The sequence below is a fragment of the Uranotaenia lowii genome, chromosome 3, assembly GCF_029784155.1.
Source record: "Uranotaenia lowii strain MFRU-FL chromosome 3, ASM2978415v1, whole genome shotgun sequence".
NCBI classification, from domain to species: Eukaryota; Metazoa; Arthropoda; class Insecta; order Diptera; family Culicidae; genus Uranotaenia; species Uranotaenia lowii.
The window spans coordinates 241,702,824-241,729,414 of NC_073693.1; the positions used below are offsets into that span (position 1 = coordinate 241,702,824).

The 26,591-nt window shown below is 34.4% G+C and overlaps 1 protein-coding gene across 2 annotated transcripts; it reads right to left on the reverse strand.

The window, feature by feature from the left end:
• LOC129750846 (fatty acid hydroxylase domain-containing protein 2-like) lies at positions 1–26,183 on the reverse strand. 2 transcript variants are annotated; one of them, XM_055745948.1, is made up of 4 exons: positions 25,966–26,183; positions 6,869–7,044; positions 6,356–6,810; positions 1–499 (listed from the first exon to the last, which is right to left on the reverse strand). In XM_055745948.1, exons 1-4 carry the CDS (start codon positions 26,033–26,035, stop codon positions 313–315), a joined length of 888 nt encoding a protein of 295 aa, XP_055601923.1. In that variant the 5' UTR covers positions 26,036–26,183; the 3' UTR covers positions 1–312. The 2 variants fall into 2 exon arrangements, with proteins under 2 accessions (XP_055601923.1, XP_055601924.1); XM_055745949.1 differs by lacking the exons at positions 1–499; positions 6,356–6,810; positions 6,869–7,044 and adding exons at positions 13,086–13,393; positions 13,900–14,354; positions 14,414–14,589.
• Between the last annotated feature and the right edge of the window lie 408 nt (positions 26,184–26,591).

Sequence of the window (26,591 nt, forward strand, 5' to 3'; positions counted from 1 at the left end):
TTTGTGAATGGTTTATTGTTATTTATATTGTTTGCAAGTTTTTACACAATGTTCATAATAATGTGGCGTCTCGCAGAAAGGCTGCTGCTAGAAATTGGTCAGCTGGGCCTTAGTGCGATAGAGGGTTTGCCAAATGCGACCTTAGTTGTTCCTTTCACTAAACGAGCGAACGATACGAGATGGCGACAATTGAGCTGATGTTGGACATGCCTTCGAAAATGTGCTTCACGATCACGGTACGATGATTGGTTGGTTGGTTGGCTGAGGTCTGGAGGTCTGAGAATTTGCCCAAATGCTTACTCCTACAGTCAGTCATTGATGCCGTTTAGATGCGCTGCTGTTGTTGCCATTTTTGCCATCGTCGTCGGGGACCAATTCCCGTGCCGAATGGAGTCCCCAGAGGCGGTGATCACGCTGGTACTGCTTGGACCGACGATATTGCTGATCGGTGCCGTGAATCCAATCGAGCAGACCCCGGCCACCATAGCACTGGTTGAACCTGTGTCGTAGAGCAAGAGTAAAGCAAGATACGAAATATAAGTATTTTACTACATACGAGATATATTCATACATATAGGCGTTTTTAATGAGTGTACGGGCGTCTATAATGTGACCTCGATTGGTTATGGTAAAATTACCTCTGCAGAAAAGCGTCAAGGTAATAAAACTGTTTCATCATAGTTCAATTTTAATAATCTAAAGGAAAAGAGCACCTATAAGTAAAAACCCAAAAGCCAATGTGAAAGAAATTGAAAAATATATCTTTTAAGTTCAATGTTCAAACAGCTTGGAGAAAATAAAAATGAACCGCCATCAACTTAATTTCAGCCCATCAGAAAAATGTAAGCATTGAATCACTTTTTCTTTGGTTGAACCAAAAAAGGAGTTATTTCCATGGCATGCTTAGCTATTTTTAGTGGTTTTAAGGTTTTCGCATGTTGCCATTTCACGCAGTGCCATTCGTAGCATCGCTTGCTTTGTTATTTTTGTTTTTTTTTTTAATGTTCGATGCACAATTTTGATCATATCCAACTATCGTTTAATGATAAATTCGATAGCCTTGGTTGTCGTTTTTTTTTTGTACAAGATTGCACAGTTTGCTGCTAGAATGACAATACATTTTTAATGTTCATCGTTATTTACGTGGACAATATAAAATGATTATATTTCCTACTTGATTATGAAATTTCAAGTACTCCAACTTTCTTTAAATTTAATAAAAAGAAAACAGTCAAAATTTTTCGGTCAAGCTTTTTTTTTAGGTTGAAGATCTCAAAATAATTTTTTTCTTCAAGAAAAGTGCCCAAATGCAACAGTTAACGAGTTTAAAATAATGACGCTTGCGAGAATTACCTTTTTTTAGATTGTAAATTATTTTGAAGTAAAGATACGTAAGTCCTCAAAGACAATGCGAACTTTTCAAATAACAAATGCAATTCATAGAAAAAAAATTCTATATATTTGAGCACCATATATTTTTGTATCGCCGAGTGATCAAACAAAATAGATTCAAATTTAAAATTTACTTCAACTAACAGACTAAACAATAACAGAACCAGATAACTGATACTGAACGGGGGCAATAAATGATGCGATCTGGACCGAATTTGACGCAGTTCTAAACAGTTTGATAGATAGTCAAAAGAACCCGCGTTGGGTTGCTAGTTTTTTCACTGGATTGGATCTAACTTCAGTGGTATAATTATCATAGATTGAGGAATGGGGGGAATTTGGGGGTTGACCCCCAATTGAGGGTCCAGAAAAAGCAACAAGTTATTCTACTCTACACTCCAAATTTTTAATTCCCAATCGAATTTGATGATTGAGTAAGACTATTCAAGAGTAACAATGAATATTAAATTTTAAATAAGATTGATCTCGTTTCAGAGGTTCTGGTCCCATGTATCAAAATTGTATTTCTGTTTTCAAATGTTGGATTTTGTAACCAGCCAGTTTAGGATTCTCGATTTTCATTTTAGTTTTAGCGATTCTCGATTTTTTGATAGAAATAAGTAATAAAAAGCTGTTTTTAAATCCTGACTCACATTCGGATTAGCATTTCATTCCAAATTCAATTCGTGCTTCATATGATCCGTTGATTAATAAACAATAAACAATATCCGGATTTGAAGTTCTTAAACTTAGGTCTTACGCAGAATTCAAACGTGTTGGCGAATCAGAATTCAAAACTAAAAATTAGATTCATTATTCGAAATTCATAAAATGTCATGAATCTGATTCAGATTCATAAGTCGGATTTAAATTAAATAATTCAAATAATAAATTGAAATTAAAACCCAAAACATCAGAATTGAAATTTATTCATGATTGAGGGCTCTGAAACAAATTTCACCTTTCACCACAATTTCACTCATGTTCAAAATTGTGATCTGAAATTCAGATTAAGAAATCGTTATTTTTTTGTATATTTCAGAAGTCATATTAAAATTCGGAAACAAATAATAAATTTTAATTTTGAATTTAGATAAATAATTCTGATTTAGAAATGTCAAAATTCATATTCAGTACGTACATGAGTATTACAATCAAGATAAAAATATCAGGATGACTATTGTCGTTGAATCCCCAAACCGGAGTTTTCGTAAAAAATGTAAACTTCACGCTAAAAATTTCACAGAAAATTGCATCTTTTCTCAATGTATTGTTCAACAGTAGATTACAGTTTTTTTGAGAGCCAAATTAGAAACTAAACTTTTATTTTTGGATCAAGTAAGGTCTTCTTCAAAATCTTTGAATTTGCTCAAGAGTTCTATAGAATTTTTTTCAAGAAATTGAAGGCTTTCTCTAAAAAACCCTTTTCTCTGCCGAAATCAAATAAGCTTAATCTACCAAACTCTTGTAAAAAAAGTCAAAGATGAAAGTAAGTTCCCTATTTTGTTACTTACGCTTAATCATATAAATTTTGCTTACCATTTTAAAGAATTCAGGACGTTTTTTTTTCAAAAGTAACTATTTAATACTTGACACTTTTAATGTAAAAAAACTTAAAAAAGAATTATTTTAAGAGGAGAAATCACCGTGAATTTGTTTTATGAAATGAATTTGCGGCTTTATCGGTGAGGTTTAAAGAGTTGAAATGAAAGATCCGTTCGGCACATGTGCACACTCACATGGCGGTCGAACCATCCATAATTAACTGTATCGAAAAATGTAGTGCCTTCTCTATTGGGTACTACTTCTTCAATACAGTTAATTGATGCGGGACAAAGAATTTAGCATGTGGTCAAGCTTCTATTTCAAATGCTCTTCGCTCTTTTCACCACCTTAGAATTTTCTTCTGATCTTCTATCCGTCTTTCATTTCAACTCTTTAAACCTCACCGATAAAGCCGCAAATTCATTTCATTAAAAAAGAATAATCAAATAGCACTTACTACACAATGTTTTTTAAAGTTTTTTTTTGTTCCGTTTTGGAGCTAAAACGCTATTAAAAAAAACCGTCACCGAAACCCCCCACGAGGCGGTTCTTCCTACGGCCCTGCCTCTTACTTTCGTTAATCCGATCAAATATTTGTTTGCTTTTTTACCCTAACTTTGGTGATTGTGTTATAAACTTCTTTATGACTAACCGCTGGCCAAAATAATTTATCATTTGCTGGTGCAAATGCTAATCTGTATTGGGTGTTCAGGGGTAAAATTGGAAAATTTGTCAAGTATCCTCGAAGAAGTCCAAAAACATCAGTACATATTTTGACATATGGTCTGTACAGATTCGAGATTAAAGATTCTGATAAAGAATGGACACAAGACTGAGTCGGTTTGGGGTCATTTTTGATTTTTTTCCGAAGGTGATGGTGAAACATCATCAGATGTTCCTCTAAAACTTTCCATCACCTTGGAAAAAAAAAATCAAAATCACCCCAAACTGACTCAGTCTTGTGTCCATTCTTTATTGGAATTATAAAACCTCGAATCTGTACAGACCATTTGTCAATTTATGTCATGAAAGAAAGTACATAAGCCGTAAATATCATTAACTTTTCGAATAAATAAAGGTATAAAAATTGATAATTTTCAGATACGAAATGACGAATTCAGAACATTAGATGTTATGATACAGGGTGGCCAGCAAACCGGGAAAACCGGGAAAAAACCGGGAATTTTAATTCAAAACCGGGAAAATTCTTTATGGATCATTTTTTCCCTATATAAACCAATTTATTTTTAAAATTAATCATATTTTCATTTTTTTCTCAAAAGCGAAATAAAATTGGGATCAAAATTCCATGGGGAAAAAGTGGACTAAAGTCAATAATTTCTTGAAAAATCGAGACCACTCAGCACATACCTTTTAGTGCTCTGAGGTGTTCGAGTTCTGAGATATATTGAGATTTTTTAGAAATTTATTTTTGTAAATTTACTAATTTTTGACATATACAAATTAACATTTTTTTTATAAGCGTCAAAAGCGCGAAGAACTTATGTATCTTTCATATGTTCCAAAAAATTGTATTTCACAAATAAATTCAATACTTAACATTTTAGAGCCGGCAATTCATAAGATTATGCGGGGAAGAATGCGAGAAAACAGAAAAAATCAAAATGAGTGGTCACCATGTTACTTGGCTCAATAATAAAATGTTCAATAGGTAGAACGAGATACCAAAAGTTTGTGTGATTCTTTGACATTTTGCGCTTTTACTGGCAATCGCATTCATTATTGATTAAAAAATTGAAAAATACAGATCGTTTGAATGTATGAGCTAAAATTACATTAAGATATTATCACAATAAAAAAGCTTATTTTAAAAGCAAATTCAAGCCTTAGAATAATTTTCAAAATTTGTGTTAGAGCTTCAAATTTAAAGTTTGAATTACGCTATTCAAATTTCCTGGTTGGATTGCAAATTCAGACTCAGAGTTAAGATTAACATGCCAAGTCCAAAGTCAAGCTCTTAGAACTCAGGTTCGGGCTCAAGTATTCAAGACGAGAATCAAATCAAAATTTTAGAATAATAGAAGGAATAGAATTTAGTGGATTTTTTTCTCAAAATTGCAGAGAAAAAAAAATTAAATTAGAATATCAATCTGTATTAATCAGGAAAAATTTTAATTCATAAATCCAAACTTAAAGTTGTTAGGTTTTGATTTAAAGATCCGTAATTCATCGTTGATGATTATATTTCAGATTTCATAATTCTGAAACCAAAGCCCAATAATCAAATTCTGTGTGCGATAAAGTGATTTTTAATTGGAACATCATCGTTTTAATTGAATCGAAAAAGTGTTGACAAAATTATCAAAAAATCAGAGTTTTGCAGCAGATGTAAAATGAGATATGAAGAATCGATTGGTATACGTACTTAACTCAAAGTTGGTGATTTTGGCACCTCACCCTCTGATTCTGAGGGCCTCAATTATATTCTTCATCCTTTGTTTTAACAATTGTCTGTAGAAATTCCAACAAACATCATCGTTATCAGAATATTCTTACGTTTGAAATTGAAAAAAGAGCTTATTTTAGTTTTCAAAAAATCCTTCTTGTCACATTCATGTATTTCAAAACTGGGAAAATCATAAAATCTCGATCGAAAAACCGGGAAAAACCGGGAATTTGAAAATGGAAACTTGCTGGCCACCCTGGTTATGTCATTTTTGAATTTCATCAAACCCTGGGCTCTTAAAAGCTTCGTTTTTAAGAACCCAGGGTTTCATCCATGATTTTCAGCAGAATTTTTAAGTAACGTTTGCATCAGTAACTTTTAATTGCTTACGGTTTTTGTGTCAATTTACAAATTCGTTATGGGAAACTTTCCGTTGGACAACTTTGTCCAAGGCCGTAACTTTGTATGTTATTAGTCGGAACAATGAGAAATTAAAAAAGAACCCCAAATCGACTCAGTCTAATGGACTAGAAGAAAGGTGTTTTCCCCATGTTGCTTATATGTTTTTATATTTGAATGCGAAATATTCTTACGTGATGAAAATGTTTCTTAAAAAATTTCTTCCTCATTCTCAACATCAGTGTTTTTTTCTAATCTTCTTCTATCCATCTATGACTTTTCAAATCTTGAAATATTCTTACTACAAGAACATAATACTAACTGATAGGACCGTGAAAATTTACAATCCGTTACAAAAAATATTACATTGAATTCTAGATTTTATATTGAATGACCGTGTTGGTCAATTTCCTCTCTAAACAAACAAATCATAATTAGAATCACAGATTTTCTAGTTCAAAAACTCGGATTATTTAGGATATTGGATGGACCAGATAACTTGGATAAAGAAAATGATTAATTAATCGAGGCTTTACTGCACTTAAATATTAGTCTTGTTATGACTAATTTGTTGGCTCGCATCGTTATGCTGCTTTGGTAAAAAAAACTCACTTGAGATGGTGATAATCGTGCCGTTCGGAGCTGCCCGCCAGGGGCAGGTGATAACCGGAATGCGTCGTTACGGTGTCGTGAATCACGTACATGAACCATAGCAGAGTGGTCGCCAAATGGCTCCTCATCAGCCCAATGCCGATCATCGGCGGCAGCATGTTGCTAAAGATGTGCTCGATCGGGTGGGCGTAGATGGCCGCCCACGCCACCGGTGCCGTAAACTCGTGATGTTGCTTGTGGATCAGGCGATAGAGTCGCTTGGCGTGCAGCAACCGATGGCTGTAGTAAAATCCAACCTCCCAGAAGAGGCAGCTGATTAGAAAGTCACGCAGCACCTCGAAGCCGGACGGAAGGATGCGTACATCGGGAAAACCGTCCCGGGGCAAAAGATGGAACAGCCCGTAGGACAGCGGTAGGCCCACGACAAATTGATTGATGAGACCGGTTTTCACAATCTATCGGTATGAATAGGTGAAAATCACATTTAAAAAGTTGCAATCGGGAGTAACATACCTTTTTGAGGTCGCTTTTCGTGAGTGGTTCGTTCATGCCGGGTTGGGTTTTGTACTTGCGCATAAATTTCGGATAACCTGTAAGGTCCATTAGAACGTAGAAACCTCCCAGGATCCAGAACAAACAGTGAATGTAGATATTCTGGAACCACACGTACAGAGTTTCGGGATCGTCACCTGAAAGGATTCAGCTTTTAAAGTGTGGGCCACTTTACTTTTGAAGTGTACTTACATAAAAAATGAAATGGATCAAACGGCAACATTCACAAATGACTTAATGAGCAAAGTTCTCGAATTGTGTGTTCAAAATTCTGGCACGGTTCAAAGAATGAGAATTAATAAGGGTGGCAGGAACGCAAAAATCCGATCCGAAAAAGCAAACAAAACTCGAAATAATTACATAGACATGTATAAAGCGTGTTCGTAGATCGTGTCCAGTGTATAGAGCGTGGTCGAACTAAATTGCGTGTAAATAGATTATTTGTTTATTAAAAAAAATCGAAGTATCAATTTTTTTTCAATTTTAAAATGTGTTATAGAATGAAAAAACCTAAGTTAAAATTCCGGTCGACTTTTGTTATACGCCTGCCATCAGATTGCTTTGAACTGCTTCTCGCTGCTAACAGTTTTTTGGGTCTTCTCAAGATTCTGCCTAACTGTCGCCCAATATTTTTCGATTGAGCGAAGTTCTAGTGTGTTGGGAGGGTTCTTATCCCTGTGCACAACATGAATGTTATTAGCGGCGTACCACTCCATGGCCTTTTGTCCATAATGGCGGGATGCCAAATCCGGCCAGAACAGCAGGTCATGTTTCTTCAGGAAAGGCAGTAAACGCTTTTGAAGACACTCTTACCACAAGGCACCTTGACATTGACTTTACATGGAAACTATTCAAAAGCTAAATTTATCCATCGTTCATATACGGAGATTTATATTTTGAAATTGCTCAGCCGGACTCCAGCCTACAACTTCATTTTACCCAAGATCAAAACACTGACAGACAAATTTAAACATAACATCAAAAGTAAACAAATAACTACAAACAGTAGTATAGACGATCGCTAGATTAAGTGAGTTTAACTTACTATAGTAAAATGGAAACGTATAGTAAAATAAATTTAATTGAAGGTTCGCCGAACCTTGTTAATTGGGTGCAGGAAGGTGTTTGTGGTTGATTGAGATTAAAAAATTTGTTAGAATTTGCAAATCTGAAGAAAAAAGAGCGGTTTTCCAAAAACTACTTTTTTTCAAAAAAATAAATAAATTTGATTTTTGCAATTTTTCCGCATAATTTGTTAGATACCTCACACATACATTGAAAAAACGTAATAAAAATACCATGGGCTAATTTCTTTTAATCTCTAGAATATTTTTTGTGAATACATTATTCAAAAATATCCACGCGGTATTCGGCCAAAGGTATGAAACGAGATCTGGTGTTATATCGAAAAAAATCAGGGTTGCTAGCCGACCGGGATTAACGGGAAAAACTTTGGAATTACATAGCGTCACCGGGAAACCGGGATAAAAAACGTGAATTTCGACACCACACCGGAAAAAAGTGATGTTTGAATTTTTTCACGGAAATTTTAAAAATAGTTTTAAATTATTTCTAAATGAAGGGTGGTTTTTGGCAGCTCGATATAGATTTACCTCATAAATGCTTATTTTCGTTCAACGGGGCTTGAATCGCTGTTTTAACTAATTACGGTGTAAATATAAGATATCTCATTTTTTTCGCTCTCCGCAAGTGTGCTACACTTACAAGAATAACTCGATTGTTATAAATTCAATAATGAAGCAATAATCGACTAAACTAAACAACTTTCGTAACTAAATGATACTAATTTGGTACAATATGGTCCAGTGGTTTCTGATATATAAACATATAGAGTGTCGAATTTCGGTGTTTCTCGACGTAGATTTCTTTGCGGTTCTTAATGGTTAACCTAAAGGGGTTTCCATAAATTACGTAACGCTCTTAGGGGAGGGGAGAGAGGGTAAGCTCGAGCGTTACAAATTGTGACATATGTAGGCGAGGGGGGGAGGTATGCTCATTGTTACGTAACGATTTTTTCCTTAAAATTTTCAGTTTAATCGCAGCAATTTTTATGTCATGCAAATTTTGCAGAATGGTATGTAAACCAAAATCAGTTTATAATTTGTGAGCTGATTGAAACTGGTTTGTAACATTTCCTCTTCAAAGATTCTGAGATAAACTCCTTAAAATGTGTATTGGATCTCCGTGAAATAACCGTTGGAAAACATTTACCTCCAAGAACTCAATTCAACCTTAAGACGGAAATTTTACTTTTTTTTCTCAATTGATTTAAAAAGCAATTTTTATTATGCCTACGAATATTCCTAAGTGGAGTATATTTTGTATAAAAAATTATCTTCCTGACAAAATAAAGTAAACAAGGTTAACAAATCTGGAGAAATCGTAAACTATGTATAAACAAGTTACTTGAAGCTATTTAATTGGAAGAGTTCAAGAAGAGTAGAGTATTTTAAACCAAGAAAAAAGGATTATAATAAAGAACAAACAAATCCGGTTTTTTTAATATCCATAAAATTTGGCTGCAACTGTGAGTTTTTTTTTACGAAATGAAAAAAAAAACGAAGCGAACATTTTTGAAGGTATATTTCACAAAAAACTTTGTTATACATATAAAACATATAACAAAGTTTGTTGTGAAATATATATAGAATATATAATATTCTATAAATATTATAGAATCATTGCATAAAACTCGAAAAAACAGCATTTACCTACCAAAGTGGAAGCAATATACATACATATTTTTAGCTTCTAGCTTAAGCGATGAGAATTATACAAATTGGGCGATATTCAACATCTTATTTGCACATTCTGAAATTATGAGAGAGAGATTAAGATTTGTTCTCAATACATGCGAATCGTTGCCAGCTACAATATTTCCTGCTTCTCTCATTGAACAATTTTTCCTAATGAATTATGAACCATCTGATTTTAAGCAATCTGGTTGCACTGCTTATCGCAGAAAGAACAACAAGGTTGTTATCTCACTTGAATCCCGCGCTGGCGGAATTGTTATCATATCCGATTTATACCGACTTTAAGTAACTCTGTTTACGATTTTTTTCTTACTTGGTAGGAATTGCGACTCGCATTAACATTGTTAACGAATAAAGCTATCATTTCTAAAGCGATTCTATGTTTGCTGGGTATTGCATGTGAGAAAAAAGCATTGAATTTGTTGGAATAAACTACAATCAAATACCTTTTCTGTAAAGCTATTTTGATTTACTTTAATATACATGACAACTCGACTGCCCTGCAAACATTTTCGTAGTTATATTCTTATGCTGTTTTGATATACGTTCCATATACATTATAGAATGATCGAATGAATGTTGAAAAAAAACAGCATTTGCCTACCAAAGTGAGGTAATATACATAAACTGACGGCCAAAAGTTTGGGATCACCCGCTAAAACACATGCAAATTTTGATCGTTCATATCTCAGCCGCAAAAATCGCACTCAATATTCAAAGCCGATCATCTCGGGATAGGGTGGACCAATTTTCAAAATTTGAATTTTATTAGAATCCTTATTATTTACTTCACAAAACACAATAAAAAAATGTGTGCAAAATTTTAGAATGTACTTTTAATTAATAAAATAGACACTTAAGTTATCGTCAAAAAGTTTGGGATCACCCCTTAGTATGGTGTATCGGCCTAAAGCTTGAGATCATTCTTTTAAAAACACACAAATTTATCTCATTCATATCTTTCTCATCTAACAAAGTATTGCAGATCTGAAGGGTTCATTTGGAAGCTTAGGATTTGTTGTTTTTTCATAAATTCATTCAAAAATTATATTTTAAAGTGATAATCATAAACAATGTATCTGAAATTAATTGTTTTATGAAAGTTCACACTTATGATTCTGAATTTTTTATGATTATCACTTTAAAATAAAATTTTTGAATGAATTTATGAAAACAGAATCAAAACATGTCATGTTTTCTCTCTCTCTCTCTCTCTCTTAACACTGGTTTCTCTCATTTTAACTCAAATCTTCTCATTTTCCCTCACACAATGATGTCAACCTTCCAGATTCTTTCTGGATCTTTCAGACTTTTTGGACTTTTGGCATACATTTTCTCAGGTTTCCAGACTTCCAGACTTTTGACATTTCTTCCAGACAATTGTAGACTTTTTGGTTTGGACATAAATTGCTCTAAAAAACTATGAAATAATATTCAAATTGGTCATGGTGTAATATGGTAGGAAATGATTAGAATTTATGAATTACGAATTCATAAGTGTTTAAAACTAATAATAATGTCATGTGCTTTGAAGATGTATGTTAAATTGAGAGCCAGGCAGAGCACGTGACTGATAAAGTGACAGAAATAAACTGTTACATTGAGATATGGGGACCAAAAAAAAGGTCACCACTTTTTTTTCAAAATCTTCCAGGTTTTTCCGAAAAACAGTTGACATCCCTGCTCACAAATTGCCAAAAATTACCACAATTTACCACTATTTGTGTAATCATTGACGTATCTTCTCCCTTTATCTCAGTCCCCCAGATTCAGTGATCAATAGTCATGTTCTGCGTTACATTTTCTAATGTCAATTCAGTCGGAATACTTACAATCTGATCAGAAGCGCTGGTTGTACCTACATATGTCGATGTAATTAGCGAAAACTCGTTTCTTACAACGAACCTCGATACTCAAATTGCTTTCAGGGAAAAACCTTCATAAGGAAACTTTTTTTTTTTCAATTGGCTGGCACTTTGTACATCCCTAACCAGAGTATTATTTTATCAATTCAGATATGCATAAAATATGACGAATTGGAAACAAATGTGCCATCTAGGGAATCGCATTTTTGCTTAAATCTTTTTTTGGCTTCCAGCCCTTTGGCGAACAATTTTTCCGGGCCTTTTAGGATTTTATGTAGTAAAAGCACTTCCTCCTAATTCAGAGAAGTCTGTTTGTTTACAATATTAAATAAAAAGTTTTATCTTATGGGTATCATGATGGTTTTCCTAACCGGTTCATGGATGCATTTGGTCATAATAGGCAATGTCGATACCAGAGGCAATGCAAGCAGTTTTGCGAAAAATTCCAAGGTTTTTCTTTGGAGTGTCATGTACATATGTGTGTTTGTCTACGATTTTATATTAACAAACGAGTGTAATAAATACTGGGAAAATCATCATTTTGAACCGAGAAAAACCCGGGGTGAAACCGGGAAAAACTTTGGAAATTCAAAACGAAAAATCGCTAGCAACCCCGAAAAACGTTTGGGTCAAAAATCGACTTTTTGGACAAGCCGTTTTTTTTAAACCAGCGATTTTTCTGATAACCGACTCCCAACGATTCGACGACCCCCAAAAATTCGACATAACACCAGATCTCAACGTTTTATGCATTTTAATGTCATTTGGCATCAAAATTAAAATTTCTATTTTTCCGATTTCCTTTGGTGTCCCCCCTCACCAGAGTTTTTCAATATTTTTGACACAATTTTTTTTTAGATAACACCAGATTTCGACGTTTTATGGATTTTTAAGTCAATTGCCATCAAAATTATAATTTCGATTTTTTCGATTTCCATTGCGTAACCCCTTTGGTGATTTATGAGGGTAAAACCCCTAAACCAAGTCCGATTGAGCTGCACAGATCTGTTTTTTCGGCCAATCCACATAATGTATATGGTCGGTTTGCGAAATTCGACCAAGAATTTTTTCCCATACATCCATTGCCACCCTACTGTTCAAGGACCATGGTGCAATAGAGTCTGGATCACAATCATGATAAACATCGACAACAGAATCAGGACCAGGATAAGAATCAGAGTCAATATCAATATCTGAATTTGGATACGATTCAAGATCAAGATAGATAGGTTCAGCGTCAGGATTACGATGAGATTCAGGATCAGGACCAGGATCGTGATAAGCATTGAGATCAATATAAGAGAGTTAGGCTCTGAATCGGCATCTTGAGCATCAGGATCAGGAACGGAATACTGAAAATCATTATTCAACGTTAACTTTGCGGTCGTGTTTTTTACGAAACCTTTCCTACTTTTTGAATTCTTAAATAGAAAATGTCTAAAAGATCTGAGATCACTTAATCTATATCGTTACTTGCGTAAGAAATTTCTTTCATTGTGTGCGTAGTGCATTCAAAACATTCACAGTTGTGTTTAATTGAAATTTTATTCAGAAAAAGATAAACTACCATTCATCAGCACCAATTCACTCACAGCAGAGAAGGGCCCGGGCTAAGGCGATAATTGTTCCACTAACCCACACCCTTTACAGCGCGCAGTACTTAAATAGTCAGTCGGTACAGCAACCAGCAACAGTTAATTATTTATTTGTCCGGAATTATTTCCCGTGCCGACTTCAGGCCCCAGAGCCGTCGATCCCGTTGGTGCTGCTTGGTTTTTCGGAACTGCACATCGGTACCGTGGAGCCAATCCAGCAGACCCATCGTTCCGTAACATTGGTTGAATCTGCGATTTGGAGAGATGAAGAAAATAAAAAAAACTGGGTTTACGTTGTGCCTTCATTTCACTGACAGACATTCATAAATGTTAGTTTGATGTTTCTGTTACGATCGATTTGAAGTATGGCTAACAGCTTTGTTTTGAAGCTGATGCTCTCATTTCTGCTTATCATTGATCAAATCGAATAATAAATATCGTTAAAACGACTATCGATAAACTTCATGTCGATGCTCTCACGCTTTGCACATTTATCTTATCTTCCCTCAACTCCACATTTGATTTGCCGGAGGGTCATATCAAAGGTGTGTTGACCTATTGCAGAGCTTGGGTTAGGTCCTTATTTGCTTGGTATTTAAATAAGTTGTGGTTTTTATGTAAGCCTGATTTATATCGGTCTGACATGTGACTTCATTCGCTATGTTATGTCAAATATAGTGTCAGAGAAAGTAAACAGTGAGTCAAACTTCAATAGGGCGTTTGTTTAGGGGGTTTAGTTTTTTTCCTCTACTTACTTCAAGTGGTGGAAATCGTGCATTTCCGAGCTCATCAGCACCGGAAAATGGTACCCGGAATGCGCCGTCAGGGTGTCCTGAATGACGTAATTGAACCAGAGAGCCCAAACTACCAGATGGCTCTTGAGCAGCGAAGGACCCAACAGTGGAGGGATCATGTTGCTCATGATATGCTCGATCGGATGCGCGTAGATGGCAGCCCATGAAACGGGCGCCGTATATTCGTGATGCGTTTTGTGGATATATTTGTACAAATATTTGTGGTGCAACAATCGATGGCTGTAGTAAAAGCCAATTTCCCAAACGAAAATACAAACGATAAGATCCCGTACAACGGTGAAAAGCGACGGAAGTTCACGGACGTTAGGCAGCTGACCTTTCATCGAAAAGTGATAACCGAAATAGGTCAGCGGCAGGCCGATCACAATCTGGTTGAACAGGATTTTCTTCACAATCTAAGGAATAAAAAAACATACAAACTTAGTAATAAAACTTGAACAAACAAGGTTCTTACCTTCTTTAGATCAGCCACCGATATTGGATCGTTTACACCGGGTTGAACTTTAAACTTCCGCAGAAATTTGGGCCGGCCGGTGAGATTGATCAGCACAAATACGGCCCCCATCAGCCAGTAGTGCGAGTAGAGATATATCGTCAAACCCCACGTATGCCAAAAATCGGGATCATCACCTAGTGGCGATAGCGATTGAACCTCGTTAAGTGGGTTGAACAAATATTTTAAGGTTTTTTTTTGGTTTTAGATGTAAGTTAGGATAACCAGCACCATAATTAGAGATTAGGAAAATTAAAGCCAATAATTTACTCAGAACCGATTTGTCAAATAAAGTTAATTAATTTTAGTTATAATTTCAATCTTCTTTCAGAATACTAAACCTACAGATCGAATCTAACGTCAGAAATGGCTTTTTTTATGTGTCAAAATAATTGGCATAAAGAGATGCTTGCAAATGGAATTAAAAGGAATGGCAAAATTGGATTTGGTGCGAATAGTTTGAATTCCTGAAAGATGGATACGATTTTCGTTCTCCTAGTATGTTTGAGTGTAGTGGTCATACCAATCAAAAATGCTATTTGTAGAAGTACGTACACTTATGGCATAGTACATTTGACTGAGTCGACTTCAGGTCATTTTGGAATTCCTCAAACCGTGGGGCTTAAAAATCTTCGATTTGGTTCAAAACTCATCCATGATTTTTTGCAGAATTTTCAATTTGATCTTTTTGGGGCTTGTCATTTGGAATTGAAAAACAACAAATTCAATTGACATCACTGTTGGTGCCTCGCGAGGTAATTCATGAAAAGTAGTCATGCAATACCCCGCTAGGCATCCAGCAGTGATGTCAAATGTATTTATTGTTTATCAATGCTAATAGACATGCCCCCATTAATCATCAAATAACTTTTTTATCTAATAAGATACGAAGCTACGGTCTCGACAAAGCTGTTCAACGGAAAATTTCCATTAGAGAATTTGACAATTGGCACAAAAACCATTATCAGGCTTGGTTCCACAGAAGAAACCAAAACGATGTTGATTTTTTAGTACAAAATATTTAATTTTCCCACACAAACCTTAAAGTTAAAATTCACTCATGTGAACGTTACTTGAAAATTCTGCAAAAAATCATGGATGAGTTTTGAACCAATACGAAGCTTTTAAGACCCCGGGGTTTGAGAGTTTCAAAAATGATCCCAAATCGGCTCAGTCTATTCTACAATGTCTGTTTGACACTCTACGCTGAAAATCTCATGTTTTTCAACCGAATTGTACATGCAATCTTTTTAATAAACCTAAAAAGACTAAAAAAATACCCAATGTGCAACATATAGCGGCAATGATAATACATTTAGGAGCATAAATTATAAACATTGCTTGCCATTTTTAAGCTTAAAAGACTGATGAAATTTTACCTTCATATAATTCCATAGGTCGTCCAATTATTCTTATTTTTTTCATAAAACTTTACTATTTGATAGGGTTTCTAGCCATTAATCTTTAACAGGCTTATTCTTGGAAGATATCCCTATTTTTTTAAAGATATTTTAAGAATTTGAAATAACATTTTTACTCACACCAAAAATTTCCAAAAAATAAAAACAAACCATTTGTTGTTATTTGAAACTCACTAAAAGCAGTTTTCAGATACCCAAAAAAATTCATCGACGTATCTCCACAATTTTGCGGGTAATAAATCTTGATTTTCAACAGTCTCTTCCAAATGAGCCATACACAGTTTATACAAGAATGGAGACAGAGGATTTCCCATTGGTACTCCATTTTTTTGTCTATAGAACAAATCTCTAAATTTGAAGAAAGTTTGTCCCATACACAAGTGCACCATTTTTTGTAATTTCTAATTTTTAGTTTCCAGGTGTTCCCATTGTGTTGCTGAAGCAATCAATCTTCTCACAGATTATTAGCTTCTTTAACGGGAACACTTGGAAACAAAGCTGAAACATCAAAAGAAAATATGATCTCGTCCTCTCCGGTATCTGAACTTTTCTTACACCGTGGTTGAATTGAAGGGAATCTTTCGATTGCTTTGATTCGGTAGAATTATTCAACCAAGTAGGCTCACAACACATGATAGACTTATCAGATATTGAACTTTAGACTAAGTTCTTTATAATTATGTGGAAAAATTTCATGTTGATCAAAGCTACCTCGGTGTTCATAGTTACCCTCGTTTACGGTACGTAACGTGGTTCAATACTATTAGTTTTGTATAGATCGATATAAAAAATAGAAAAAAATAGAAGTTTTTTAGGAGTGTCAAGTTTACATTCTAGAACTCGCACTGTTAAAAAAAATCTGAGACAGGCTTATACTTTTTTTGTCGAATTATGCCGGAACAAACTTGAAATCCTTTTTTCTCACTTGGAGTCGAAACATCAAGAGATCCAAATTTTAAATAAATTATAACAAATTGGACAAAATCTTACATGCAACCAAGTTGCACACAATCTACATTCCATAAAATCGAAAAATTAAGTTATTATAGATCGTAGAAAAATTCCGAACATTAAAATCATCTTTAAAAGTTTGACTTTCGCTCTTTCAAATGTTTGAATTTTCGAAGAATTCATCAAATTTTCCTTCAAAATACTTTCAAACTTATTTATTGCCCCCTTTGACATTTTCGGAAAATTCGGAGCGGGGTAAACAAAAGAAAAATTTGACATTTGTTCCGGCCTAAATGGCCTTAAAAAGATCAAAATGTCAATCTCTGTTTCTAAATCTATGAGAATAAACTTTTTGGAAAATGTCGGAATGCAAGGTTGCCAGATTGAATTTGAAACTAGAACGTGGCCGGCACCTTCATTGATCGATTGTAGAAAGATGGATTTCTCTTCTCTAATTGTCTGGACGATATTCAATGGTTTTCAGAGATGATTTTATCAATCAACACAAAGTGAAATGCTCTAGTTTCCTATTTCGTCGATGCACAGGTGATCTTGTGCCACCACATTTACACAAAGAATGATCCATCAAAAGGATGACATTTTTTTTATCATAAGGAAGTGAAATGCTTATTTTTATTTGGTGAAATTACAGATGATAAGTCTTCAGATCAGATAACAATTTTATAATAAGAAAGAAGAAAATTAATATTTCTTTTTCTATTATTCTTCGCGTCCAATACGAATTTTCATCATATTTGCTAAACTCTATGGGGTCGCTTAAGGCATTTGTTCTAACGGAACTCCAATAATTAGGTACTTCGATCAAACTTAAAGTACATGCATGGATTATTCTTCAAAAGTGACTTTCCCAAACCAAATATTATTTCTCAATTGCCCTTCCAAGATTAAGAAGTGATAAAAATTTAAAAAAGATTTAAAAAATGAAAAAAAATCTCCAAAGCTAGGCCTTAAGCTAATTTCTTATTGTTTCAAAGAGAATGCTATAATGGCACTAAAGATCTCGTCAAATTTGTACGTATCCACCGCCTCAGTCAAATTTATCCATATTATGTTCATCAGCTTTCAGGGTGAGAAAGAATCCAGCTAGTAACTTGATGATCTCAAAACTACACGCAGAGAAAACTTGGATTTTTATACAAAACAAAACTGACTTTGATTCAAAACATTCAGTTTTTTGAATCAAAATCCTGTTTTCTTTGAATCAATGAATTATCGTTCTGATTCAAATGAATAATTTTTGAAAGAAAGAATTAATTTTTTGAACTGAAAAATTTTGGACTTTGATTTTAAACAAATTCTTTGATTCAAAAGAAATGTGTTCAATTTCACATTTCGTTAAAAACAAAGTAAATTTTCTTTCAACCAAAGAAAATTTTTTTCAACAGAAAGGAATAATTTCTTTAAATTAAAATTTTAAACTTAGAAGATATTTTGGATTGAGCAAGAACCGAATTTCGAATGAAGTTTGTCCGGTTGTGTTGAAAATCAAAACTAGTGAATCAGAGATAGCTTTAGGAGGATTCAGGATGAGGAATGGTAAGTGTGTGTTAATCCATTAATCAAAAAGTGAATGTTTAAGATTTCATATGAACTCTTGCATTGTTACAGGACCACGGCAGATTCCGCCCCAAATCCAACGGTCTGATTATCTTCGGCCCGATCTTCAGCGGTAATCACCAGTTGGATGACCACTAAAGCTAGCAACCGGAGTTGCTTCCGGAAGTCTATGGAGCGGCCCAAGAAGAATGCCCTCAGGCCAAAATTAGGATCAAAATTATAGTGAACCAGTGTTAGTGTTAATTTTGTGAATAAAAATGAATTTGAAATGTAAATTCTTTCTTTTTATTATTCAAAATTCCTAATAGGAACTTCGGGACAACAGAAAATATTTCTTCCAATTGGAATAAAAGGAAAATGGTTCCTTCCAATCCTTTTAAATCTAAATCTAAATTACATTGTAGCAAACGAGAACAACTTTGCACCAAATGGAACTGTTTTTTGTTTCAAAGTATTAATATTTTGATTCAAAGATTTTTCAAAAGAAAAATTCTTTGAAACAAAGGAAAATGCCTTTGAATCAAAGGAATTTTTATTTATCCCAAAATCAAAGGAAAAAATCCTTTGTTTTTGCGGCACTTTCCTTTGAAATAAAAAATCTTTTCGCTGCGTGTACCCTTTTAATCACTTATAGGAATAAGTTATTCTATTAAGGCTTCTTAACGGCAAGGAGCCTAAAGAAGTGGAACATTTTTTTTTACATTATCAATGCCTTTAAAGTGAGTAGTTACTAAGGAAAATGCCAAAATTCTTTCAAATTTGGGGTCAAACGTTTTATTAACGTTTTGTAGTAGTCTTGCAGAATGATAGAAGATACTTTATCAAGTGTGGTTACGTGTGAGCCTCATAAAACCTGCTGAGTTTTTTTTTTTCATATTGGTGCTTCTGGAGCTATGATTGTCAAACTATTCTTTTTTTTCACACAATTTATTATGATGTGAAATCCAGAATAAAAATTCAGACAGAAGGATCATATTGAAATTGAGGATTTAGATTACGATCAAATTAACATTTGAAAAACCGCAAAGAAGTTCAATCCAGATAACTCGAAAATTGGCAGTGCTAGAGCTAGACAACTTCTGCGCTATATTCTACAAATTGGCTTATTTCGAGAGTGAAAAATACGTTGTAAAAATGTAGAATTATATTTATACAGTCTTGTTTAAAGTTTTGAAGATAACGAAATAATGAATATTTTGTATTTAATCCTCATTATCTTGACATTGTGGGTTTCACTTTTAACTGTTTGGAATCTATTTTAAAATTTTTATAGTAGTTCAATTTTAAAAAGTTCGTTCTTTATTTTTTTCGACGTCAGTTCAAACAAAAGGTTAATTAATGCGTTTTATTTGGGTTTATTTTCAGCTTCAAATCTATTCCAGTTTGTTGTGTTGATATTTGCTTCACTGCACCCCCCACGATAAAAAAGCACCTATATTGACGGTTCGTAATAAATCTTATCTAAATGGTTGATAAGTTTTATTGATACGGTTTAGCTTGCGGCTGGGCCCAGCGACCCCTGTGCAGAAAATGATTTACATTTTTTATAGAACCCAATCAATTTTTCAACCATCGAATAATACCTTGACATTCCACTTTTTCTCGCCCTCCCTGCATCAAAAAAGCGCTTCAACAACAACAACAACAGCGATCGGACACTATATCCATTAACATTTATATATCAGTGCTCATCTCGACGCTGCTGCTCTGTAGTAAAAGCATCGGAGCAGACAGGAGTTCTCGTTTATCATAAAAATTTCCGAAAATTTATGCTACACACACCCTTTCCTTGGTAAACGAGAGTGAAACGTGAGCTCCAGCGTGTGTAAGATGCCAGCCAAAAGAAGGCGAAAAAAAATGTTTCAAACCGGAATTTCTGAGACTCTTACGCGAGGTGGAAAAAAGAGGTCAAGATCATCATCTGCAGACTTCTTGCGGCTTAGCCATGGCGATAAACCAGAAGTTTGGAGCAGCGCCCATCTAACTGGACTACAGTTTTAAAGTGACTAACTTTAAAGATTGTGATCTTTCGCTATGACAAATTTGCAGATTAGGTAGACTGTGAAATTCAAACTCTTCAAATTTAAACAATACTACGACTTTTTGAAAACTTACAGCCCCCCAGAACGGGGCAGATCAAAAAGTTTACTCATTGATATGCATGAGCTAATTCGGGGAGCTCCTCCCTATCGTGTGGCCTAAACTTCGCACTTTATCAAGGCAAAGATCTCCTTCCTCTGTTTATCATCATCATCATCAGTTCAGCCGAAAAACACAAAAATCTCACCACCTCTTCTCCTGCCTGATGGTGGATGTCTGGCCTGGCCTGGCGAACAAACTAGCAATCATTTGGGTGTAAAAAGCGCATTCGAATGTCTGTATGTTCGTTCGTTTGTTTGTTTGGTTGTCTGTCCCAAGTCCCAATGCCGAGAACAGATGATAATGACAAATAGTTTTTTCTTCCTCTTCTCGTGAAGCAAAACGTGTGCTAGTGTTTGTGTGGTCGAGTCGCGGTTCATGCGGGAATATCAAGTCATTCTGTACATAAACCGTCGAATCGCTTAGGATTTGCGATCAAATATTCAAAAGTTTTGTTTTTGTGGACTCGAAGGAGGAAGTTAGCTTTTAAGTGGTTTCAAGAATGTTTCTAGCTTTAAATAAGGGGGTTTTTGGGCATTAAGATTTATGGAAAAAACTTAAGAAATAACCTCTAAAAACAAATTTAAAATAGAGATCTTTCTTACAAAAACGCCACGTTCCCTAAGGAGATAGTTTGTTTCCAATGTAATATATCACCTCATCATTGCTTCCTGCAATGTATGTGATTGGGAGATATAATTGTAACTGCTGTTTTTATTTTTGGTCGTGAATATCTATCAAACAAGTTTGGTTTTCGAATGTCCGACGTTTCATCAGTTTAGGTAGTCTTTTTTAAGGACATGACTTCTTCTTGTTTAGCCCTTTCACCCAATACCCAGTGGAGCATAACTAGCATGCCGCCGTCCATTTTACCAGTCGAGTGATCCAAAAATCAAGTCAAAACATTCATTTGCATATTATGGCTGTCTGGAGTTATTTTTGTCTTTCGAACCACATACAATGTTGTTCTTTTTGGACGGTGCTTCAAATAATGTTCTTATTTGAAAAAAGGTAGAAATGTTCAATGATAAAAATAAAGATTTTTTCCTAATTAACAAATTTTCAATTTGGAAAAGAAATTTTATTAAATATTTAAAACCAAAATGCTTTAACAAATCGCTCTAGATAAGTGGTAGTTTAATGCAATTTTTTGTCATTTACAGCATTTAAAGTTAAGCGAAAGCCGCCATCTTGAATTTCAAGATGGCGTCAAATAATAAAATTCGACTTCTTCTAATTTAGCCTTTTCACCCAATATCAACATTGTTGGGGTTTCAAACGATTTTTAGTCATTTACAGTATTTCCAAGTTGAGTGTTTGCCGCCATCTTGGAATTTAAGATGGCGACTGACAACGAAATTCGACTTCTATTCGTTTATCACTTTCACCTAATAACCATATTATGAAGGTTTCATGATATTTTCAGTAATTTACAGCTTTGAAAATAAATGCGGAAGCTGCCATCTTGGATTAAAAATGGCGTCAAGCAAAAAAAAACCTACTACTTTGGCTCTTTCACTCAATACTCATATTGTAGAGATATTCATACTACTTCCGGTAATTTGAAGTTTTAAAATATTTTTATATGTTTTATTATTTTAACTCAAAACCAACACACATAACTTAACAAAAATGTATAAAAAATGGGAATTCCAATTCAAATAGATATGTGCTATCTAACCTGAGCGTGTCCTGTTTTGACATCTTGATCGAGAACTGTCACTAAGACTTATGGCGGTATAATACACGCACTGAGTGCTATTATAAAACATTATAAAAGAAGCTTGGAACAAACTTCAAATTTTGTGTTTTATTATAGTTTAAACAGAGCATTCATAAAGCTTTCAAAACAACTAAAACAGTATGTTTAATAAACGCTTTATTAGCGTTTACAAAATTATCTGAATACATATGGTCGATTCAAGAATATAAGCATTTTGCATGACCATAATTGAACCGTCATAAAACGAGCTGCACAAAAAATGCCATAATAAATCCATCTTAAAACTTCGTAATGCTAGTTGGCTTAATTTGTACACGGGTTGAGACCCCTCTTTCATTCCACTGGGGAGATAAATATCAAATTCTTCTATTGTTTCGAGCAACTCCCCGCCCTCTCCCGCCTTAGATTTTACTGACAAACTCGAAAGGAGACAAATAAAGATTTATGTATTTTATTAAAAATTTGATAAACAAATTTAAAAAAAACAGTTCAATAAGCGAAAAAACAGTTTGTGGGATATTGGAATTTTATCATTATGTTTATTCTAGTTTTTTTTTTAAATTTTGATACAAAATAACCCGGTATTTTGATTTTTTGGAATATTGATAGCATGAATTTTCAAGTAAATGGAACCAAAATTTACAAAGGAGAGTACCGTCAACTGGGGCAACATGCAACAATTTTCAACTTCAATGGCTTCTAAAAAACTTATGTTCACAATTAATCCTACCCCTTATGCATAAAAAGTTTTAAGGATGCTGGGGTATCAAATTGGCGTAGTTAGAAAAATTATAGGTTTCTTCAGTTTTTTTAAATTTTCTAAAAACATGCGATTTTCACCCTCCTTAGAAAATGGGGTAACTTGCAACAAACTTTGTTTTTAATGAAAAATCTTATGAACACGTACGAAAATTTATAGTTTTTAATATATTAGCGATGCCTTAAAGATCATTACGCATGACAACACCAATTGCAGTAGTTTTTGGGTCTGTAATAACTAATTTTCACATTTTTTTGGAAAATGAAGATGCTGCATACATTTAGGGGTTAAATAATACTACGAAAAATTCTAAAAGCTGAAATCATTAAAATAAATGTTTGTATGAATGAAATTCCAATGTTTACAAACGCGTGATGCAAAACATTAATATTCCAACACATGGAAACGAGATTTACAAGGTATTTCTTTGATTTGCATTTTGTTGCATTTAACCCCAGACACCTAACGGAATTTCAAAAATATTTATTGAAAAAGATTGGGTGATTGTTCGAAAAATATTTTTACACCAACAATGTTGGTATAACATGAGGAAACCAGTAAAAAGTTTGTAGGCAATATTATCAAGCCGATCCGTCATACTGGGTAAAGTTTTTTTCGGCATAAAAAAATGTTCAAATTTGTATGGGAGAGTGGGGAATTATGGGCCACTTTTTTTCGTTGTTCCATAACTTCTTTATTATAAAAGATAAAATGAAAATAAAAAATGGTATGGTTTTCTACATTTTCAAGGTATCATAAGGTATTTTTTAAAATTTTTAATAAGTTTTTTTCCCCAAATTCTGACTGTTTGAAAAAAGGGATATTTTTTGGATTTTGAAAAATGGTGGGGAATCGTGGGCCACCAATTCCAAATTGACCAAATAACATGCAAAGTTTATGAGTTGACCCAAAACTGTGATTTCCTAATTCATTTCGTTATTCAAAAGCAATTTCAGATGATGAAATAAAAAAGAGAGCTGTGTATGATCGCATAGATTCCAAAACCTGGCTCGCGAACGTTTTGGCAAAATTTCTTATATAGGATAGACAAAATATTTTTCATAACTCTCCATTTGGCATAGGAAAACTTTACAGATAGGTAAAACGTATTTTAAGTTCTGAATGTGTATAAAAACATAAAAATATAGGTGATTCAAGATGTGTGGCCCACGATTCCCCACAAGCTATGATTTGCAAATTGGTTGCGTTTGTGTGACTTATTGATGTTTCATCAAAAATTCCTTTTCCACGTGAGAGATCATGACAAAATGAAGATCATAAGCGTATGAGCATATTTTTGTTATGCACTTTAGGTTCCCCAACGATGAAATTAGCGGGTGTTTTTTTAATTGTGTAAGTAAATTTTTCTAACTTCTTTTAGCTTGATAAATAAAAGAAGCATATGATGCGTATTTCAGTCAAAAACATATAGGAATCTATGCTCACGCAAAGCGACGACGATGACAGTTGGTTTGAGATTTTTATCTCAACACACATCTGAGATATTAAAAGTGGCCCACGTTTCCCCATGGCCCACGATACCCCACTCTCCCCTACATTTATTGCTCGATTTTTCAAATTTCACATAAAAATAAAGATCTTAAGAAAACTAGCTTAAGATGTGAGAAATTATGTCATCATCATTTTGTGATCATTAAAAGATAACTTTATTACAATACATTAAATAAAAATCGGATTTAATGTAGTGTTATATAAATGTTGCATCGAACCCCGCTGTTGCATGATGCCCCGTTTGACGGTATTTGAGAATTGAAAATGATTCTATTGACATTTGAGACCCCTACCTCCTTGGAGGGATAAGATAGGGGGAGTTCTGATTATTTTTTTTTTTTGCATTACATCAGAACATATCGAACAAATGGAACCAAATTTGACACACACAAATAAAATTCTAAAATATAATTAGTTTTGGAAGGTGTAGCAAAGCACACCGAGTGAGCTAGTAATAAATATTTCAGAAGGAATGCATCTGAGGTTAATATGAAGATACTATTGCAAGCTGAGTGGATTGCCAATAACTCATACAACACCTCGCTAGGTACCCAGCAGTGGTGTCAATTGAGTTATTGTCTATCAATTCCAAAAGACATACCCCTGTTAAACAGCTGATAACTTTTTTAGATAAAAAGATACGAAATTACGGTCTTGGACAAAGTTGTTCAGCGAAAAATTTCCTATTAGCAGGCTCGATTCCACAGAAGAAACAAAAATTGTGTTGATTTTTAAATAAAAAATATTTAATTTTCAAATTTACTCATGTAAACGTCTCTTAAAAATAGTGCAAAAAATCATGGAAGAGTTTTGAACCAAAACAAAGCTTTTTAGACCCCAGGGTTAGAGAAATTCAAAAATGACCCCAAATCGACTCATTCTATTATGTGATATTCAAGTTGATTTTGTAGGGAGCCTTTTACAAACTGTTTAAATCTATTTATAAGATTTTTATTTCTTCAAAATGTACCTATACTTACAAAAATTGTTAATAGTTTATCTACTGGCAACCTTCAACAGTCGCCTTCCAATTTTTTTTTTTCGACCTTCACCAAACAGATGACTGCGCTACCCCCAGTTCACCTTTAAGTTGTTCGGGTGAATGATCAACCGGCAGAGATCCCTCCCTAGCTCCCCTAATGAGCTTTTTGTGTGTGATCTGTCGTTGTTGTTGTTGTGGTTAGTGTTTTTGTTGCATACAATCGCGGCGCGATGCTGATGTTGTTAATAAACGCGATGTTGATCATGGTGATGGTTCGGTCCGACATTAGTAGGTATAACAGAATCAAAAATATGCTAATGCTCATGCAATAGGCAATAGCGGCTATGACCAATTAATGTTAAGCAAGCGATCAACAGACGGGAGTCTACTAAATACTAAAATGTGAGTAGACTTTTTAGACTAACCAACAGAGACTAACGAACTTACCCATCACATCCAGGAAGGCATCCCACTTCCGCTGGAGGAATCCATCGGGGTTCGTTATGTTAACTTCCATGTCGTTTAGGTACTTCAGATATTGAAACAAAATAACAGATAAACTCGAGGGATTTTATCAGATAGGACTTATTCTACATAGCAACAAACAACAAAAAACAAAAAAAGCGAAAGGACACCCGTAACAGAACGACAACTCGGGTCCAAAGCTAAAAGTGTACTAACCCGAATCTTAGACTGTGCACCGCCGCGTTGGTAGTTTTCAAATCAAAGCCAGCAGCACCTTGATAAGATTATTGTTTTTTTTAACGAAGCGCGTTAATGAATACTCAAAGCATCTCGGAACTGTTGGATTGGAACTCGGGGTTGACTAGGCCGGCCTCTCTTCGTTGGTCGTCTTACCCTTAGGCGGTGGAGGTTTGTTCTTAATTCATAAATTCTGATCCTGTGTTTGTTGTAACGGCAAAATTTGTGGTTCAGCTCCAAGCACTAGGTATTGAATCAACCAGTGAAGTGAATGTAACCTTCTTGGGGAATTAACAGTGACGTTGAACATTCTGATGTGCAATGTGCATCTTCGATACGGACTTTGATCATGTTCGATGTTATGGCGGTCT

Excerpts from the sequence above, each read along its gene's own strand:
- LOC129750846 (XM_055745948.1), bottom strand. The coding sequence starts at position 26,035 with ATGGAAGTTAACATAACGAACCCCGATGGATTCCTCCAGCGGAAGTGG. Across the intron at positions 7,045-25,965 it reads TGCCTTCCTGGATGTGATGG|GTGACGATCCCGAAACTCTG; the intron begins GTAAGTTCGTTA and ends GAATCCTTTCAG. Across the intron at positions 500-6,355 it reads CACGATTATCACCATCTCAA|GTTCAACCAGTGCTATGGTG; the intron begins GTGAGTTTTTTT and ends TCTACGACACAG.